Raw genomic sequence first — 19,523 nt, 5'->3', positions numbered from 1 at the left:
CCCGAAACGCAATTGCTGCATCTGGTTCTTTATACGCGTTGTTCCAAGGTGGGGGGAAACTATCGTATCCTTTTTGTCTTTCCTCAGCATAGTTCCGTCATAGAGAATCTTAATTGCCTTACTTCTGCTTGCATATACTGCGAAGTTTCGCTGTTCGTCACGAGTGAAGAAGCCCTTGACAATACTCTCAGCTCTAAATTCATCAGTAACCCAGTCGTGGACAGCCTCGTGAGTGGCAGTGGGCATGTTGATTGAGAGTATTGCTGAACTGGGATTAAACGATATGGAAACTCCTTTTCTCTCAACGTCTCCGTCTTCGGCCAAACTTCTGGCGACTAGAGAGCCTGTGTCTTGGGGTATTCCCCCCCTCTCAATGTAAGATGGGCCGTTAGCTTGAATGATTTCGCTCTTTAGTGTGTAGAATAAGTCGCGGGGGTTGGGGGGTTGGGGGTGCTTGCTGCTCTGGCTGCGGAGCACTCGGTCAGAGGAAACAGGGGATTCTGAGTCGGCACAGGGGCAGAGGGAATATGCTGATGATTGATTTTCTTCCGAAGACATGACGACGATGATGATGCTGTTGTTGTTGTTGTTGATGCTGGTGGTGATGTGGGAGATCAGGAGTAACACATTCAAGTGAATGATCACGTGGATGTCGTGGAGGAAGGATTTTGCTGGTAGTTGGGAAAAATGTAAAGCTCAAGTAGACAACATCTGTAGCATCCAAGGTCGTGGTGTCCTTTGCCAAGTAAGGTGAGTTGATCTTTCACGTCAAGGTTCCATGGTTCCAACAGGTCCACACAATAATGACTTAACGTTTCCGTAAGCTCAATGATTTAAGGACGGGGCTCTTTGAATAGTATACAGTTCTTATAACTGGGATCTATCTTCTATATTAGGCAGCTGGGAGTAGAGATTTCGGTTATATACTTGATAAACTGCTAGCTACTCGCGAGATTTGTGGTTTATACAGTGTATCTCTAGCTCTTGTAGAAGCGTTTGTAAGTAGGTCTACTAAGTAAATAAATTAAGAATTCTCTGGAAAGAGATATATATAGTAAGATTTTTTCATTTATTTTAAGACAGTACTATATAAGAATAACCAGGATGTTTCTATGGTATTTAATAGCTGTGATAATCTTTCTATTATTTATAGCAGTATAATTTTATCTAGATCTAACTGAAGGTACTGTATTACTGATATTTATTATTTTAGTCAGTATCTGATATAAAAGGAAAAGAATATCCTCTATATATAGGGTAGGAAACCCTATATACAATCTATTTTATGTATTTTATAATTACTATTAATATATCTGGATCTTAGCTTATAGGTCAGTTATAGCAGACTTGTTCAGAGAGTTAGGGCTTTGATAATATACAGAATCGGTTATCAAGCAATAGATATTGTACAGTAGAAGCCATGTTCCTTATATGTAGTGGTCTAACGTTATTTTTCTTCCTGATGCCCACGGGTCCTGGCGCAGCCTAGTTCCTCAGACCCCATGAGCGGGAGATAGCCACGAAGCGACTCCGGCAGGGGACTTCGACGCTCGTATTGACCTGCTATTAGAAGCTCGGAAGGACGGGACTGGAAATAGATCATCACTGCACTCACTGACCGGTGGTATAGGTTGGCGCAGCCACGCTCGTGCACAGATATGGTGATCCTCCCCGCACCAAACCCTCCTACCAATTATAAGCCCTCCATGGTAAATGTCATCCGCAGACTTTTGAATTGATCTCAGAAATATCGCTCGTTCATCGAAGAACACCCTTGATATCGTTTCGTTTAACCAAGAGATGCGTATGAATGGCGAGAAATGGGCTTGCGAGTCCTGTGTCCGCGGCCACCGGGTCAGGTCGTGCAATCATCGTGGTATGCTCAAGTCTGAATCGGATTGTCCTCAGAATATACTGAAAAAGAGCCAGGCCGGCCACTGCGTCGGATTAATAGAAGAGGTCGTCCACCACTATCCTGCTCGAAATGCGATAGTACGACCTGTGCAAGGGCAGAAGAGCACACTAAATATACGACTGCTGCAAAAGTAGACGTGCACCAGACATGCCCTGATACCCCAGCACCCCCAGAAGGAAAAAGAAAACCCTAATCAATAACTACACAACGTCACAATTCCTCAGTACGATACTAACGATGGGTTCTCCCGTCTCTTTCATATAGAAACCTGCTCCCCGATCGTTTCACCGAAACACCACATCTTTCGTGCCCATCGCACCCCGCCCAGTTGCCACGGCATCTGCAGTCTAGGTTAAAGATGGTAGTGGCCATCACGCGGCGTCCAACGGCCCTGCAGAGCTGACAGCATTGAAGAAATAAACGTCCACAACTTCTGCTCGTTGGGGAAGCTGTCACGACCCATCTGGCCAGCAACCGCACTCCCAGCAGGCTGACTTCACGACGGACCTTGAACGCAACCAGAACGAACTTTCATGTGCTCCACGATCCTTACAGCATCCTGGACCTTTGACGTTTGGTCCTGGTCAAGATCCGAGCACGCCATTAACTATGACTAGTGCAGAATTCCAGGGTCCTAGACCGGTAAAAGGATTTCGTGCAAGAAGTTCTCCAGTTGGCTGTCCGAATTGGGGTACGAGTGAAGTGGATTAGTTTTGGCTGGCTGACAGTTTACTTTAGTTTGCTAAGCTCCTGGAGGAATAGTCAACTCCTGATCGGTTAAGTCTGGGTTTTATCTCGGAAGTTAGCTCTCACGGCCACTGTTATATGTACTCTTGTATAGGACCGGTCTTGGCGTGCCGAGAATTCAGGATTACATGATATCATTCCACTATTGATACACCACACCCTCGCGGACATTATGAAGTAGTGAGTACCATTTCGCATAAGTGGGGTAGAGTGAGCGCCAAGAATTGCCACTAGTTCTTCTGGTGGAGAGTTATTCTCAATGCATGGGAAAGTGGATTAAATCCCACCTACTCACCCACACCGATCCTCGTACAGTTTTGTCACCCAGCATGATACTCAGATTACCTGGGATCTTTGTACAGGGTAAAAGAATTCTCATATATTGATCGCCAAGATGGGACATGATTGGAGACTTCAGATCGAGCGATAAGAATTGCATGCCGAGGAGGCTTTTCGAAGTGCTGTCACGGGATTTACTATTGGAAGGTTGCCTGGAGCCAGGCACCGACCGTGTGAAAATCAGGCAGCACTCCCATTTCTAGACATTGTTCCTGTTCGCTCATTCTATTAAATGTACCCCGGGTATCTCCTATGTAAAGATTTATAATACGAGAATCCTACCTAGATATGGCACATACTCGCTCCCAGAAGGCCCAGATACCTTCTTCCAACACAAAGACAAGCCAAAGAAAAAGATCCCTGCGCAACCACAATAGCCTCAGCCAGCCAGGACCCACGCTTCGGGGTAACGACAAAGTCAGTCGTCGAATAGCAAAAAGACCAAAACCAACCTATCTTGAACGGTCACCATTGGAAGCTGAGCGGAATCCCAATCGAACATTACGCCTCTTCTGTCTGCCCAGGGAAATCTTCGACGAAATCATTAACCATCTACCGCCTGATGCCGAGGCTTGTTTGACCCTAACCTGCAAAGAAGCATTGCATCTACTTGGTACCACATCCTGGGCAAGCTTCCGTGGAAGGGCTCGCCACTATGGGCTTCAATATGGATATTACGGATCGCTGGTAGAGCTTCTCCAACGTGATATCCCAGGGAGTGAATATTGTCCCCGATGCGAGACTCTCCATCCTCCTCTGAAACCACCCACAGACCATCGCGAGACCAAATGGACGAAGCTTTGTATGGGCCAGCTAGCAAGCATTGATTACTGGCCGCAAACACCATCCGGTGGCTACAGTCTGGTATGGGAGCATGTTCTCGAGGCATTCAAGTCACAGCCTGCCGCCTTAGGGCTTACATCACCAATTCCACTATTCGAGGGCGACTTTACCTTCAATCCCGGTCTAGTGAGCTACAGGCTTTCCTCGTCGGCACAATGGGTAGACCGGAACCTTGTCCTTACCCAACAGCACCGTCTACGAACGAGCGATTCTCGGACTCGGGACCTCCAAGCGGCGCATATCATCTCCCTTCCGTTCCGGGTTTGTGCACATCTATCCACAAAAAATGTTACCCAAACAAAGACATCTCGGTCAAAGAAGGGTGCAGCCAACACTTCGCTTCTCACTCTCGCCATCTCGACCGCTTTCCCACCCCATTTGCGCAAGGGTGTCCCTCAACCCAGTACATCTCCGCAATTCGCAGATGCGGAAACGAACGATAACTTCATCTGGCGGTGCAAGAGTTGCGCTACAAAGTTCCGCATCAGGTACGAAGGACACGACGGGGGAGAGTTAATCGCGACCGCTTGGCATTGTTTCGGAAAGGAACTGTGGAAGGCTCAACAGTTCTGGACGTACCTTGTTCGTCGGGAGGGGCCTACATTGGGGCCGGCGAAGCGTAACAGCGAGTATCATAGTGTTTCTAGAAGTCTGCCTGATTTTAAGATCCCAGAAGATATCTGAAGGGCCAAGTGACTGCTTCGGGCTATCTTTAACAAGAGAACGCAATTGAGTTGCCATCGATGCTTTCCAAAAGCAACATTCACTAGCTTAGACATTGATACTATATAATCTAGCATTGAAGAGGCCAACGTGTTGTATCCGACGCTAGTCTTAGGTCTCAGCGAGGGCTTAGGCATTTAGCAACAAATTTAATAATTCCATTAGTTTCATACGTCTACCACAGTCGCACACTCCCAAGGACTGTCCTGATACTGCCGGTATTCTTCGATCAAATCATTCATGTTCGACTCAGCCTCCATAAAGTCAAGCTCATCCACTCCATGTATGTTATATGGATTCAGATAGGCCTTCCGCCTGTACAGATGCGAAAACTGCTCGCTGATACGGCTAAACATGTCCTGAATGGATGTCGAGTTGGCCAAAACGGTGCAAGACAGCTCAGTATCATGAGGAGAATAGAAAGTGGAGCGAATATTATCCGGAACCCATTCGATGAAATCAGCGGAGTTCCTGTTCCGCATATTGTTCACTTGCGCTTCTATTTCAGCCACAGAGACCTGGCCGCGGCTGTTTTAATTAGCATTTGAATCGAATTTTCCCGCAGTTTCGGAGAGGCTAATACGTCGAGAAAAAGTGGCACTCTTACAAGATGGTCAGACATGACAAACAGCAACCTTTGTGGTGGTTCCCAGAAGCCATTATATTGTCGGAGCTGAGTAGCTGTTGAGTGACCCGGGTGATATTGGACGACTCAGAGCTATAGTTGGGAAGAGGAGACAACCCAAGCATGAAAAAGTGAAGGCGAGGAGATGGTATCATATTCATTGCCAGCTTGCGCAGATCCGAATTGAGCTGTCCAGGGAAGCGGAAACAGGCGGTCACACCGGACATAGCCTGTTTGATCAGACCATTCAGGTCCATATGAGAAGGATCACGTATCCCAAGTGTTCTCGTGGAGATATCCGTAAGAGCCTGATTGTCAATGCAGAACGTTGCATCACAGTCTTCTATCAATTGATTCATTGACAAGGTTACATTGTAGGGCTCGACAACAACATCGGGTGCTCGCGTAGGAAACACAGAGAAAGTTGCGATCACTCTGTCGGGGAATTCATCGCGCAGCCTTGAGATCAACAGTGCACCCATGCCGCCACCAGTTCCTCCACCTAATGAGTGGATGAGCTGGAAGCCCTGCAAACACTCACATGCCTCAGATTCGCGACGTACAAGATCAATAGACTCCTCGATAAGCTCGGCGCCTGTAGTGCGATAGCCAGTTGCCCAGCACTGGCCAGTGCCATACCCTCGGAAGAGAAGATTACCAGGGCGGAAGAGGCTGCCAATAGGGCCTCCATGGATTCTCTCTCCAGTGTTGGTTTTTGAGTCAAGCAGTACTGCACGAGGAACATATTTCTGAGCGTCGGTCTGTGTGCTCTGAATCAGCGGAAAAGCGCTTATAGAAAAGTTAAAATTAGGCAATGACCTCAGAAAAGTAGACATTCAGTTTTCCAGCTTCTTCATCGGACCTAATGAAACTGCGATAGTGTAAGAAGAATGATATGCCACCGTCCACTATCAGAATGGTCACTTACCTGCCGGATTTGTCCACTCCATGTTCCTCCGTAATCGCCTGCCTTCAGATCATCAGCATGCAACATCAGGAGTGCATCTTCTAGCTGTAAATGTGTTCGAACCAGAATGCAGACCCAACTTCGTTACCCTAAATAGTAATAATTAGTAGTCATACCTCCCAGTAAAGAGCGTGGAATATCTTCACGTACACACTGTCCTATCTGAACATGAACCTAGATATATATATTAACGTTAGTATTCAAGCTAACTTGGAACTGGACTCGAGCTACGCCAGAAGAGTCTGTACAATTTCACGCATGCTGAGACCGATATCGTTTTTTCTTGTTGGATTGCATATGTTGACAGCCCGTGAGAAAGTAGATCAACAGGAGAAGAAGGAAATGACTAGAAACTACAAATCGTTCGACGACTCGTATTTTCCCTTAGTACCATCACGTGACCTATCATATGTCGTTGGAAGTAAGAGTGTTGAGCTCGTCATTATTGGTAAGAATGCAGACGGCGGGTACAACTAAAATGAATATGGTTTACGAATCCTCTAATGTACGATTATAATTACCATGAATATGGATGAGGCAGATAGAAGAGTCTTGGAGTATTTCACTTGGTGGCTATCTTGGCCGCGCGTATAGGAGCTAGAAGCCCTATGCATGAATCATAAGTTATCCGTACTTGGGTATGCATTCACAGTTTATGCGGTGGCTGATTAATGGAGTGTCTATAGTTAACTAGCAGTATGTTTATCATCAATTTAGTCTATTTCATATTGCTCGCCCCACAGGAAAATAGAATAGCAGCGTAGAGGTGGTTCCTGATGACCACAAATTAAGCAAAATCACGCCATCGACCATAGAACAACCTTAACTGATTTTAAGTAACTAGTGTTTCTCCAACTCAATTACTTTAATTTTACGCCCCTCCATTGCAACTGATGTCATTGACTGAATCGATAGCATTCATTGTCGCAGATAGTACCTCCAACCTAAATATCCAGCGATTCCAGCCGTGGCAGTGACCATTGCACCGAAGTTCACCATAGCTGCCTTCACTCTGGGTTCCATATAATCCGCAACAATTCTATGGAACTTGTCGGGCTCATTGCCACGAGGATACTTTTCCTCGGGGATCGGCTGGTCTAAGAACGGACAGATTTGTTCCCAACCTAGACCGTCCTCAAGCTTCACCACTAGAAGCCTGTCCTTGGGGAGTGTTTCCTTCATGGTGCGAATGCTATATTGTCGCGAATCAGTCATATCGAAAACATTATGTGGAGCGAAGGGCCATGAATACTGACTATTCCACATAATTCTTGTAGAGAGCTACTTCACTGTTGCTGTCCCCTGGGTTCGCTCCATCTGCGTAAGCCCAGTACATTACGGTGGCAAGGTGGAGGAAATGACCGAGTTCGGAGTCAAAGTGTTTCAGGATGTTTAATGGAAACTGGTGAGCTGCCTTTACAGCTTCCCCAATAGTATTTTCGATCGACCTCACCCATTTTTCAGGTATACGTTCGGTTACTATAAACTTCACGTCGGGGTCTTCAATATATCCTTGCATGGCCCTACGCCCAATGTAACTTGGGATTTCCATTAGGCACTAGACCTCGTCAGCCTTCTGTCTCTTCGCGGTCGGAAAACAAGAATTTTGGAAGGAGGCAATTCAGACGCAAAGCATGGTGAAATATCAGGTCGAACCCACGTCATAGTTTCCTATCCATTTGTCCACGTCTGGCGTCTCGTATCGTTTGATGCCGGATAGTTGGTTGTGGTTGGCGATTATAGCCTCTGTGAACACCTTCATGTGAGGGCTTCTGCCCTTGTACATCACGTCGATCATGTGATAGGGTGTATACCCCAGCATTTCCAGCCCTGCGTGGAGGCCCAGTGTGCCTGTCCTGTTCGGCCATCAATCAGCGAGTGCGATCATATTCACTCTCCCAGAAGAAGAGTGAAGAACAATGCCTTACCGGCTGCAGCTAGCGACAATGAGTCGCATCTTTTTCTTTTCTGCTGGCTGAGCCAGCCGCTCAATTTCACGCGACATGATGAAGCAACAAGGTCTCTAATGAAATGTGATGAGCTTTGGAGCAGATGCCAGGAGACGAACGACCTGATTTTATACTGAACGGCCTAGCCATGCTTTTGGCCCCCGCGTTTGGCTGAAGAATTCTCTCTCCGTTTCGTTTTGGAAAATTGCAACAAATACCCGAACGACCAGTGAGCTACATCAATATCCACGAAGCTAGTCCTTAGCGCACTTCGGCTACGTGGTTAGGGAATAGCTGACGGTTAAAAATCTCCACAACAGGTTTTATTCGCCCCAATGGAGATTAGTATGCTGATGACAGCGGCCTGTGGGCTGGTGTACTCCGGCCTATGGGTCTAATGCACGAGGCTAGCCTGCCGTCCATAACGGTGGGTGCGGGCTTTGCGCCAATGATATGGGTTGGACGGCGTATGCGGAGATCCGACGGATTAGTCCCATCGATAGACACTGGCTGTCTCTTCTTAGACGGAAGTTAATAACCACAGGCGCTCAGACCCGACAACACAGCCTTCCTTCTGATCATCGTTACCCTTCTTGTCCTGCGTGTCCTTTTATTCGGTCGTGTTTGTTGAGCCTCACTCATAAATATTCACCCGGGGTTTTCTCGCCATCGTCGGGCAACGAGACTTGCGCAAGAGGGAAAGCAATTGCCAAGTATGTCAATGTGCTTTATCTCCCGCATCATACGGGCATGACAGCCACATGCCACGTATCCTTGGGGGCATACCTTGTATCATTTGTCCTACACTGGACTTGGTCGTAATAGTTTTCTCCCAATCATTCACTTCCCTTCTGTTACCCGATGGACAATATCCGTGGATCTTCTTTCCCCAATACTTATGCGTCGTCCGCAGAAGGTCAGTGCACTTGGAAAGTTGGTCAGAAGTAGGCGACTGCCGATAGAGTCCGGCGAAAATCAACAGTATGAAATACTGGAGCGCGATATTCAAAATTGTGGTCTATCCCTTTCAGCCTAGCAAAGTTACTCCCCCTTAGTATTGGGAGATTGCAGTTCATCGAGTTTAATGTAATTTAAACAGACTAACTGGCAATGGCACTTAAATCCCACTTGGCAATGCCCCGCGGTTTCTCTTGGCTAGATACCTAGGCGATCTCTAGAGCTAGTGTACCTTTCTCAGATACTGATATTCGCCTACTTTACAAGCGTCATGCTGCTGGATAAATGCCAGGAGTCCAGCGTACCTGAATCGGGGTATGATAAGCCCCCATACACATGAGCCTATTATAATAGGGCTCGTGGGGCTTGCATCTCAAGGCAGGAATCGTCAGGAATGGGTTGGGCCGTCTAGGTAATGGTTAATAATCGATGATGGGCATCCGCCTGAGGGTGCAGCTAAACGGCTTATTGGAATTACCGTCTAGGAAGATATTTCCAGGTCACATCCGGCGCTGACCCAGTGATTACTAGAATTCGATATGAAGCGGTGTGGATGCTGACACCCACCGTAGGGAACTTCTGGAACTGATATGACGAGAGAGTGACGGAGCATCAGAGATTTTGCTCCTGATAAGACCATGGACTGGGAGGCTTGTTATGAAAGGCAGGATATTTACACTTTAGCCAAGCTCGTTTCGTCAGGCTATCGTATTAACGTGTCGAGATTTTGAAAGGGCTTGGTGTACAAGAACCATATCTTGAACGTCAGCACTTAGCCATAGAATTGCTTCTCCTTCTTTCCTACCATTCCTCTGTAAAGCATGGCTTATTAATTCCGAGATAGTGGTAAGGCTTTAGTGTGTTGGAATCGACTGTGGGCCCAAAGCCCCTTATAGATTAGTGTAATCTAGCGGGTGAAGTGCCTCAGGCCGCGACCCATACACGGTATAAAACAAACCGAATAAACGTATGGTCCAGGAGTAGAGAAGTAGAGATTCAAGACAGCGCGGAATGCCAAAGAGATCACACCGTGTTTGTTAGTTAGAAGCCTGTATGTGAGGTTTGTCGCGGTTTCATCTAGGCCGAAAGCCTAGATTGAGAGTTAATCTAGTCTTGCACCTCATTGCATTCAACAAATCCTGTCCCGTGGAAGCCCAATACCTATCTCCGGTCAAACCAGGCATTATTATATTTGGATGAAACCAAATGCTGATTTAATGAGACAGATATCCTTTGTTTCAGTTTTCTTGTTTGGCTTGCCTAATTTCTTAAGACTTTCGATTCCAAGGGCCGACTACTTTACTGGTTTGACAGTGACACTCTAGCATTCGGATATAATCTCATGACGGCCGCAATGAGAAGCAGGTGTTGGGTTTTAATATATGGCATAACAGATTGCTGTTTTATCCTTCTCTTCAGGAACCCTTACATTGGAGAGTGACCCGGATCAGAAGTCCACTGTGGTGTGAATGTGCCTCTGTACTTGTGTGGCTGCTAGTTCATCACTCTGAGAGGCTGCTTCGATTGAATCTTTATCTTACGTAATAATGCTTGGCTGTTAGTAACTCGAGTTTGTCTCTAAAGGTCGTGCTCCATCACTGCTGCCTGATCCTGTCAGAGGATAATATCGCCATTCCCTTTTGGCGTGCCTACCACAATGGACTCACTCGCACCTGATAACAATGGCGAAGACAGGCTGGTCTTCTGTCATTTCATAGTACGTGAAAATTAAAGGATCGAGTTAGGCAACCGGGGCAATGAATTTCTCGTCTAACAACAATTCAGGTTGGCGTTGTCAGCAACCGCCAAAAGGCCAGCGACTATGATGCTGACATGCAAAGAGCCAAAAAGTATGGGATTGATGCCTTTGCCTTGAACATCGGCACAGACTCCTACACCGACACGCAGCTATATTTCGCCTACGAGTCTGCCGCTAATAATGGCATGAAGGTGTTTATCTCGTTCGACTTTAATTGGTGGCAGATCAGCCAAGCCAACGAGGTCGGAGCCAAGGTCCGCCAGTTTGCAGATCACCCTGCGCAGCTAATGATTGACGGTAAGGTGCTTGTATCATCCTTCTGTGGCAGTGGTGTCGACCCCGGTGCAATTCAAAGTGCTGCTGGCTGCGATCTCTTCTTTGCGCCAAACTTCCATCCTGGTTGTGGTGATTTCGATAATATCCAAGGCGCCCTGAACTGGATGGCGTGGGACAGTAATGGTTGCAATAAGGCCCCAAGTGCAGGGCAGAAGGTAGCCGTAACCGATGGTGATGATGCTTATAGACATGCCCTTGGTGGGAAGCCATATATTGCGCGTAAGTGTGCCGAAGGCTCTCATGTCGTAATGTGACTGATTTGGAATAGCCATCTCTCCTTGGTTCTTTACACACTTCGGTGCAGAGGTTCCCTACAGTAAGAACTGGGTGTTTCCTTCTGACCTTCTCTGGTACCACCGATGGAGGCAAGTCCTGGCTTTGGGGCCACGCTTCGTGGAAATCATTACCTGGAACGACTTTGGCGAGTCACACTATGTTGGGCCTCTGTCGTCGCCCCACACAGATGATGGTTCATCCAAGTGGGCGATAGACATGTAAGTAATACAACACCCATCTGAAGAGTCTCCACTAACTTGTAATCCAAAGGCCACACAACGGTTGGCTGGACATGGCTAAACCCTTCATCGCAGCCTATAAAGCGGGCGTGCAGGATCCAAACGACTTTATTCACGAAGAAAGGCTAGTCTACTGGTACCGCCCAACGCCTAAATGGGTCGACTGCGACGCAACCGACACAACAATGCAGGACAATGCCAACATTACAAGCGGGGATTTCTTCCGTGGGAGGCCACACGGTTCAGACACAATGGAGGACAGTGTGTTTCTTGTCACGCTGCTGAAGGAGCCCGCAGAAGTGGAGGTATGGTCCGGCTCGAACGCGCGCACGTTCCAAGCACCGGCGGGTGCACACGAATGGTCCGTACCTATGGGCGTGGGTGTGCAGTCATTCCAGGTTCGTCGGGAGGGAAACATTGTCGAGGCTCTCTCTGGGCTTAGTCTGCGAGATATCGTCGACAAATGTCCATATGGTATTTACAATTTCAATGCCTACGTTGGCACGCTGCCGGCGGAGCCGGAGATTGACCAGTTGCAACCAGAGGGAATGGTCCTGCTCTCGCAGGGACTGCGGACCGCTTGTCCGTCTAACCCGTCGCCTTGTGAAGGAGGTGTGGAACCGATAGCTGCGCCCTCGCGCACGCACACGCGGACATCCTCGCCAGCGCCAGAATCAGCCAGTTGCTGCACTATCCTTTAATCATTCGAGGGGGAACATTATGCAATGGGTGGAGTGAAATAAAATTCAATAGAAAGATAAATATCTGTCACTATTATGATACTGTAAGCCTTCCATAATCGTTGACATTGAATATCATTACACTCTAGCCTTGATTGTCAGTATTGTATTTACTTTATCCATAGACCAATCTAGACTGTCCAGCCAAGCCCGAAGGATATCGAGAGCCCTCCGGCCAAGTACGCGTACAAGCTAATGTGACAACGGTTGTCCATTGAATGGAATAGCAAATATGTGTCTGCGGACTATGGATATCGATGCCTATCGGAACCGGGCGGACTTCAAATGAAGGCTGCCGAGCACAGTACTTTATTTGCCTAGACCAATGGTCCCGTCCGCCCTCTATACCTTCAAATTTGAGTTAACAGGTGCACACCCGATGTGGCTTTGGGTTTGTTTGCCCCATGTAGTCGAATTTCTATTGCCAGATACACATGGGATTATGGCTCTCTATAATGGTCATATGAGAGAAAGACCGCCTTTGCGAATCACTACATCATTACTTCAGTGGAGTACAATACCTGATGGTGGCGTCACAGTCAGACCAACTAATCTTGGTATAATGCCTCGGTAACAAATTCCAATATAGATGCTGCAGAAAAGAGGTCATGGGATTGCCATACGCGCAATCAGTTTGCAAGGGTCTCCTGATACTGTGCTTCCTCCGAGGTTCGATTCCAACGATACACAGATCATACTAGGCAGAAGATTAACAGCCCCCCCGCATAACGCGCCCGAATAATCCCCGCGAAGTTCAACGAACGTACCGCCAAGTGTGGAGGGCATGCAAGGGGTGTCATGGCCCGTTCCACATTTCTAAGGTCCACTTAGGATGTTGCAGAAAAGGGGTCCTGACCGGCGTGGGATATCATCCCTGGCCAACCTTTACTGATCCGTCGGTGATCACCGGACGAACACTGTCCGTGTCTCTGCAAACTGAAGGTGATCGGCATTCCGAAGGGTCCTCCGTCCGCGGGTCGAGCCTGGGCTTTCCTGAATTTAATCTATTTTAACCATCAAAGGTCCATAAAAGAGGGGATATAACGGGCTAGACCCTTGCTCCCTGCACATGCCAAGGATAGTAGCTCCTACATCGTACGAATTAGACGTCTGATTTAAAGGTAGGACATGTGGGGAGGCATGGGTCCTCTGTCAGGTTTGGATGAATGGACTTTCTTCCATCCGGTCCGCGGAGTCGTACAACGCCAAGAAATAAAGTTCTTCAGCTATGCATATCCGAGCTGGGTATATTTCCCTGTATCGCCACAAGCGGAGGGGATGCCAAGAGCTGCCCTACTAGTCAGGTGGGTTGTTGGTCGAACGCCCAGCGGAGAGGATACGTTGATTCTGATATGGCCTGAGGAGTTCTTGGCGAAGGCAAAGAATAGTTCGTTGTGTGATGCGAAAAGTTTTCAGTGAAAGTGTCCGACCTACAGGTCTTTCGCGCATAGCATTCAGCCAAGGCAGTTTTCAACGGCACTACCTTAGACCCACGGTGGGCAGCTAGCACACCATCGGAACGGCCCGTTACCCTGAACTCAATGGAGTATATCGAGTGTATGACTACAACTAGATTGGCCATGTCGATCATGCACCTAGACAGTGTCAAGGGAGTTTGAAGCACTGGATCCAGACAGCTTGGCGCTCGCTCATAGATTCATCCGCTATGACACGAGACAGTGTAGGATGGTCACCCGGCACTCGCTAATCAGAGCCTTCTATCACAAAACACCCCTGATGCCAAGGTTCTACATTTCCTAAATGCCAAGGGCTTGGGATATGCCCCGCTAGTCAATGGCCAAGATTGGTACTTTAAAATTAAACAGCTTAGATTAATATAACTGCTTGAATCAGGTGCTAGCTTTCGGCGCCAAGAAGGAGAGAGATTCGCCATCTATGATGGTTGGTTTTCTTCCTCAGTTCCTCCTGCGCTAGATATTACGCAATTCTGATATGCAGCGGTCAAGATATGATGCCATTACAAGGTACCAATTCCCTAATCATGTCCTCGAAATACTCATGCTGAGAATGTGATTGCTGACAGCCCTTTTATCGCCCGCAGTGATCGGCAATTGTACAGTGTGTAGACCAGGAGAAGAGGAAGTGACATTGGGTCCACCAAGAGTTCAGAACAACGCTGTATGAGGCGGGCAACGGAAACGGTTCCTACCATGTATTAGACTTTGTGACAATTTGATACCTTATAAAAGGAAAAGCAGTTTGCCAAATAGCTATCAATACAGCTGGTTTCTTAATCCCGGGTTCTCTGAAGAAAATGGGGGTGCAATAGATCACGTGGCCTAGACGCGCAATACTGCAGGGTAAACCACATGGATATTATTCTTGAACTAGGATTAGAGTATTAATATTACTAACAGAAACTCGAAGTACTAGAGTCACATATACTAATCGGAATGTCTTTCGAGTACTCATGGCCACTAACGGCTGCCGTACACAACACCGACAATTCTCCGTAGGCACCAGTATATATTGTTTCAGAAAGTGATGCAAGGTTATAAGGACCTACGGATGCAAGGGTATGACCCTGGCATAGAAAGACGGTCTATAGTTGTGCCTCAAGAGGCGAAGGTGTTGATTGAAAGGATAGTCGGACTATACGCATCACCCTACATATTGACCACTCAAAGGTGTTGAACATGATTTCCATTACTCAATCGTTTCTCTATCTCCTGCTGGGCAGCTTGGTGTGTAATGTCAAGAAATGGATGATCAATTCTGGACGCAGCCTGTTATTGCCTTTGGATATAAAACTCCCTTCTCGCACCTGTCTGAAAATATAACTAGATTCCAAGATCAACGAGATTCCCAGTTGTTCACCTGTTATCTGATTGTCTTCATATTTCTTCCAGTCAAAGAAATTAAATTCAAAAGATCTCACCGTTCAGCATCATGGAGCCAACTCCAGTATGCGAGTTTCAGACAATCATCAAGAATAACCCAGTGCTTGCCTCTACGGGTTGCACGCCACAATTCTGCCAGGCTGGAAGGTTGATTCATTCAGATGAGCCAAGGATAGGAGAGACTCGCTCTCTTGAAGTGGTCAAACAAGAAGCCTTAGGTTTTCTGTGGCAACTACGACAGGAGGGAGTCTATACAGAAGACCAGTGCACTGCGAGACATGTTGAAGTTCTCAAGGCTCTTGAAGCATCAGAGGTCATTGAACCGATGCTGGTAGATGGCGTAAAGACGGTAGGAAAAACAGCGACCTGGACTCAGACCCCAGAAGAGCTTATACATGGTATCCGACTTGCGTGGAAGAACTCACGGAAGTGTATCATGAGATCGCATTATAAAGAACTAGAGTGCGTCATTCCTCGATAATGTCTTGGGCATGTGTTCTAACCCGAGGTCCAATAGCCTATGCGACCTTCGGCATATTACATCTAGTGTCGGGATGGTGAAAGCTGTCATCGAGGAGGCCATTAAAGCATTCAACAAGGGACAGATCAGGCCGACAGGTTTGTCAGCCTCTTCCTACTCGACAGGTGGTTACTGATCCACCTGTAGTGTTTGCGTTTCCTCCACGCTCGACTAGGGGTACTGGACCAATGTTTCTCAGCAAACAATTGCTAAACTTTGCTGGTGTATGGATCTACAGAGAATACTTTCATAAATGTTGGTCAACTAATACATTATCTAGTACCGGCAAGGTGATGGTTCTATCCTCGGTGACCCAAGTAATGTCGAGCTAACGGAAGACATAATCGAGCTTGGGTGGGCTCCACCAGAGCCAAGGAGCCAGTGGGACCTTCTACCCATAGTTGCTATGGCGGAAAACGACGCCCCGGCTTGGGCCGACGTTCCGGCTGAGCTCCGTGATCTAGTCGACATCCGCCATCCGAGGTTCGAAAACTTCCAGAAACTGGGCTTGAAGTGGTATCAGTTTCCTGCCCTTAGTAGGCTCGGATTCGATATTGGTGGCGTGCAGTATACTGCGGCACCATTCATTGGTTGGTATGTCGTAAACTCATGGACGTGATCTGTATGCATGGTTTAACGTGCAGCCTAGGTATATGGACGCTGAAATCGGTGTCCGCAATCTCGCTGATTCATTTCGATACAATGCTCTACCTGACGTTGCGAAAGCACTTGGCTTTGATATCGAGATCTATAAGAAGAGCCCGGAATACGCCGAGATTGAGGCAATGGAAGACCTGCCGGACTACGAGCAGCTAGTGTGGATGGTACGGGCCCTACTCCTTCCTTATCCCTTGGCCCAATATAAGTGGCACGCTAACCAAACACAGTCGCGAGCTCAAGCTGAGCTTAACTATGCAGTTCGATGGTCTTTCCTACAGAAAGGCGTTTCCTGCATCGGAACGTTGGCTGCTTCCTCCGATTGGACCCGCTTTGACGATGAGCACGCTTCGAAGCACGGGTACAGACTTAATTCCGATCCATATTGGATAGCACCGCCGCAGGGTTCCATAGTCCCAGTGTGGCATCGTGGGGGCGCTCCTAATTATCAGCCAAAGCCGTTGATAGCAAGGCATCGACTTGATCCTGTAAAGTCCTGGCGGCGTCGACGCAATATTGTCACCACTCCTGTAACCAGACTCATGAAATCCGGCGGCGAATGGGTGGGTAGCTTACTAAACCCGTGGTGCAATCCTTTCTTTCTGACTTATGATATGTAGGTGGCTGAACACGTCACGCCAGTACAACACTCCTTCTGTATCGAAAACGGCAACAAGGGCCTTACAAACGGGGTACCAGCTGTTTCTCAGAAAAAGGTGCACATTTATTACAGTAGCACGGGAACGAGTGCGTTGAAGCTAGCCGAAAAGCTTCGAAGACGCGTGCAAGAGCTTCCAGGTGGCTTCCAAGTGGACTTCAATATTCTGAATCTGTTGGACCTTCGGAAGATCACGCCCTCGGACCCCATTCTACTGGTGGTTTCGACGACAGGTGATGGGCGCTTTCCTGCGAATGGTGCTGAGTTCGAAGCAGGCATGAAAGGCAGGACTCAGGAATACAATGGAGCACTTGCAGTCAAGTACTCTATCTTCGGAGTTGGAGACAGCGCCTACCCAACCTTCAATGCAGCTTCTGTCAAACTCCACGAGTTCATGAAAGCGGTAGGCGGAATTCCGATCGCGAAGGGGCTTACAAAAGGGAACACAGCAGTGGAAGCATTGCCTATGAAAGCCTTTAACCGTTGGTGGACTTTTGTCAAGGATTGTTTAACTGGGGAAGGTTGCAATGAAGTTACAAATGAGTCAACTGAGGATGAGTGCCTCGAACACCACCGGATGCTTGCAACATTCAACACAGGCCGGCTGCTGAGTAAAGCCCCCGCTGAGACAGGAGAGGGAAGAATTATCATGATAACCATGGATCTGGGTGATGCGGACTATATCGAGATGAGTCACTTGAGACTTTTACCGTACAATACGCCGGACCAGGTTGCCAGGGCCCTTACTGCGTTGGGGGTCAGCAACGCCAGCCAACGTGTACCGTTTACAGACCCTATGATGCCAACACTGAACTACACGGAGTTTATCCAGCATTATGTAGACCTTGAAGGAAGGTTTAAAGACCTTGCGTGGCTATCTGAAGCCTTTCCCGCTGGCGACAGGTGGGACACGAATGGGACAGTCCTTGAAGTCTTGGAACGCCTCCCAGCCCTACAGCAGATCTCAGATGAACTTCGCATGAAGGCCTGCCTTGATATGCCTCTACTTCGTCCTCGTTCATTCTCGGTTGCTTCCTCTGCCAAATACATCGGAAGAGGCTTGGTAGAAATCATGGTGAGGCTCCACAAGGGCGGGAGATTCAGCGACAAATTCCTGTCTGCAATCAGCCATGGAGATTCAATCAGATATGCTCCAGTTAGTATCGTCCCAGGACAGAATCTTATTTCCTGCGAGAAACACCTCATCGCAATCTGCACCGGAACCGGATTCGCTCCGGTCCGAAGTTTGCTACAGCAGAAGATACAGGTTATGAAAGAGGCAGAGTCCCGTGGAATGGAGTTCTTGTTCCAATCGCCTCCTATTAGCCTTTTTGTGGGCTTCAAGGCTCATGATGAAGCCTTGTTTGAGGAAACACTTTCTACTGCCGAGCGGTATGGTTTGATTGATATGCTCTATCGGGTACCCAGCAACAAGCAGAAGAGGAGAGTCCAACACTACGTTGAAGACAATAAAGATATCATTCTCACAAAGATCAAAGAGGGATCAATCTACGTTTGTGGCGCAAAAGCCATGGTTAATGATATGGCAGCGAAATTGAGTGATATGATGGGTGGAGATGTGAGGCAGAACCTCGGTCGTCGTTACGTCGAAGAGATCTTTTAAATCTGTGATGTTCAAGAAGATGAGATGTTACAGAAGTCTTATTAGTGGATGACACAATATGTTCGTTTTACTCTGAGCCCTTTTTGTCATTTTGGTAGACTAGTGTAACAGCTATACCTCGACCTCTACACTGTCATGCTGAAGCACTTATCTGAGTATTTATTGCTGGTAGAATAGGCTCAACGTAGTCCTTATCTCTCCCTCCTATCTTAACCCCCTTGTCTACTGTACTATCCGGCTCCTGAGTATTAATAACTAGTAGTTTCTATCAACCTCCTCGGGCCTTTTATTCTTCGGGCTTTTTGCTACTTCAACACATCCTCACAGAAAGATCGCTCAAATCGCTTCGCCTCATCCGCATTAAGATCATACCTCAAAGTACAAAGACACATCATTAGCTGCGGCATTATTTATGACTCCATCCTTCCTCGACGGTAATGGCAAATAGCTCTAGCACCCACACGTCGAGCATTGGAAGAAATAAAGAAAAAAGAAACAGTGTTCGAGGTAAATCTAGACAGCAGAGCATTCTCGTATGGAATCAGATTGATGTAGTCATCTTGTCTATCTAAACCCCCAGGTTTGCGATAAGCATAGAATCAACGAATGTTTCTCTCAGTTATAACAATTGTTAGAGAACGTTGGGTGTACTGGTACTGCCTTTCAGTTCAACTGGGTATAACTTACAATGCTTCCCACAAGGAGGAGTCAATACTAAGTTTAATACGTTGAATAGTTATACCAACATTTTTAATACAATATCAAACAAAATCCTATAGTTAAGTCAT

At 47.4% G+C, this 19,523-nt stretch overlaps 4 protein-coding genes across 4 annotated transcripts; 3 read left to right on the top strand and 1 right to left on the bottom strand.

The window, feature by feature from the left end:
• The first annotated feature begins 3,234 nt into the window (after positions 1 to 3,234).
• On the top strand, positions 3,235 to 4,602 carry BDV38DRAFT_239554 (uncharacterized protein). The gene has a single exon (XM_032053772.1). The coding sequence runs from the start codon at positions 3,290 to 3,292 to the stop codon at positions 4,526 to 4,528; it is 1,239 nt and encodes a 412-aa protein (XP_031916914.1). The 5' UTR covers positions 3,235 to 3,289; the 3' UTR covers positions 4,529 to 4,602.
• A 132-nt stretch (positions 4,603 to 4,734) lies between these two features.
• BDV38DRAFT_268960 (uncharacterized protein) lies at positions 4,735 to 8,164 on the bottom strand (the record flags this gene model as incomplete). Its single annotated transcript, XM_032056876.1, has 8 exons — positions 4,735 to 5,095; positions 5,175 to 5,888; positions 6,121 to 6,158; positions 6,377 to 6,401; positions 7,097 to 7,351; positions 7,416 to 7,717; positions 7,820 to 8,015; positions 8,088 to 8,164. 8 exons carry the CDS (start codon positions 8,162 to 8,164, stop codon positions 4,735 to 4,737), a joined length of 1,968 nt encoding a protein of 655 aa, XP_031916913.1.
• Positions 8,165 to 10,722: 2,558 nt separating this feature from the next.
• On the top strand, positions 10,723 to 12,376 carry BDV38DRAFT_268959 (glycoside hydrolase family 71 protein; the record flags this gene model as incomplete). The annotated part of the gene is made up of 4 exons (XM_032056874.1): positions 10,723 to 10,782; positions 10,851 to 11,379; positions 11,429 to 11,654; positions 11,707 to 12,376. 4 exons carry the CDS (start codon positions 10,723 to 10,725, stop codon positions 12,374 to 12,376), a joined length of 1,485 nt encoding a protein of 494 aa, XP_031916912.1.
• Positions 12,377 to 14,714: 2,338 nt separating this feature from the next.
• On the top strand, positions 14,715 to 18,893 carry BDV38DRAFT_239535 (nitric oxide synthase). Its single transcript, XM_032053771.1, has 7 exons — positions 14,715 to 15,738; positions 15,794 to 15,894; positions 15,944 to 16,020; positions 16,077 to 16,390; positions 16,446 to 16,620; positions 16,684 to 17,016; positions 17,074 to 18,893. Exons 1-7 carry the CDS (start codon positions 15,326 to 15,328, stop codon positions 18,733 to 18,735), a joined length of 3,075 nt encoding a protein of 1,024 aa, XP_031916911.1. The 5' UTR covers positions 14,715 to 15,325; the 3' UTR covers positions 18,736 to 18,893.
• Positions 18,894 to 19,523: the final 630 nt, after the last annotated feature.

The sequence above is a fragment of the Aspergillus pseudotamarii genome, assembly GCF_009193445.1.
Source record: "Aspergillus pseudotamarii strain CBS 117625 unplaced genomic scaffold BDV38scaffold_10, whole genome shotgun sequence".
In the NCBI taxonomy this organism is placed as follows: domain Eukaryota; kingdom Fungi; phylum Ascomycota; class Eurotiomycetes; order Eurotiales; family Aspergillaceae; genus Aspergillus; species Aspergillus pseudotamarii.
The sequence above is the reverse complement of the archived record's forward strand: the minus strand, read 5'-3'. Positions and strand labels throughout refer to the sequence as shown.

Bases quoted from the DNA above. Each gene is read 5' to 3' on its own strand.
- BDV38DRAFT_239554 (XM_032053772.1), top strand. From the start codon at position 3,290: ATGGCACATACTCGCTCCCAGAAGGCCCAGATACCTTCTTCCAACACA.
- BDV38DRAFT_239535 (XM_032053771.1), top strand. From the start codon at position 15,326: ATGGAGCCAACTCCAGTATGCGAGTTTCAGACAATCATCAAGAATAAC. The intron at 16,021-16,076 runs GTATGGATCTAC...TACATTATCTAG, and splicing joins AATTGCTAAACTTTGCTGGT to TACCGGCAAGGTGATGGTTC. The intron at 16,621-16,683 runs GTACGGGCCCTA...AACCAAACACAG, and splicing joins ACGAGCAGCTAGTGTGGATG to TCGCGAGCTCAAGCTGAGCT.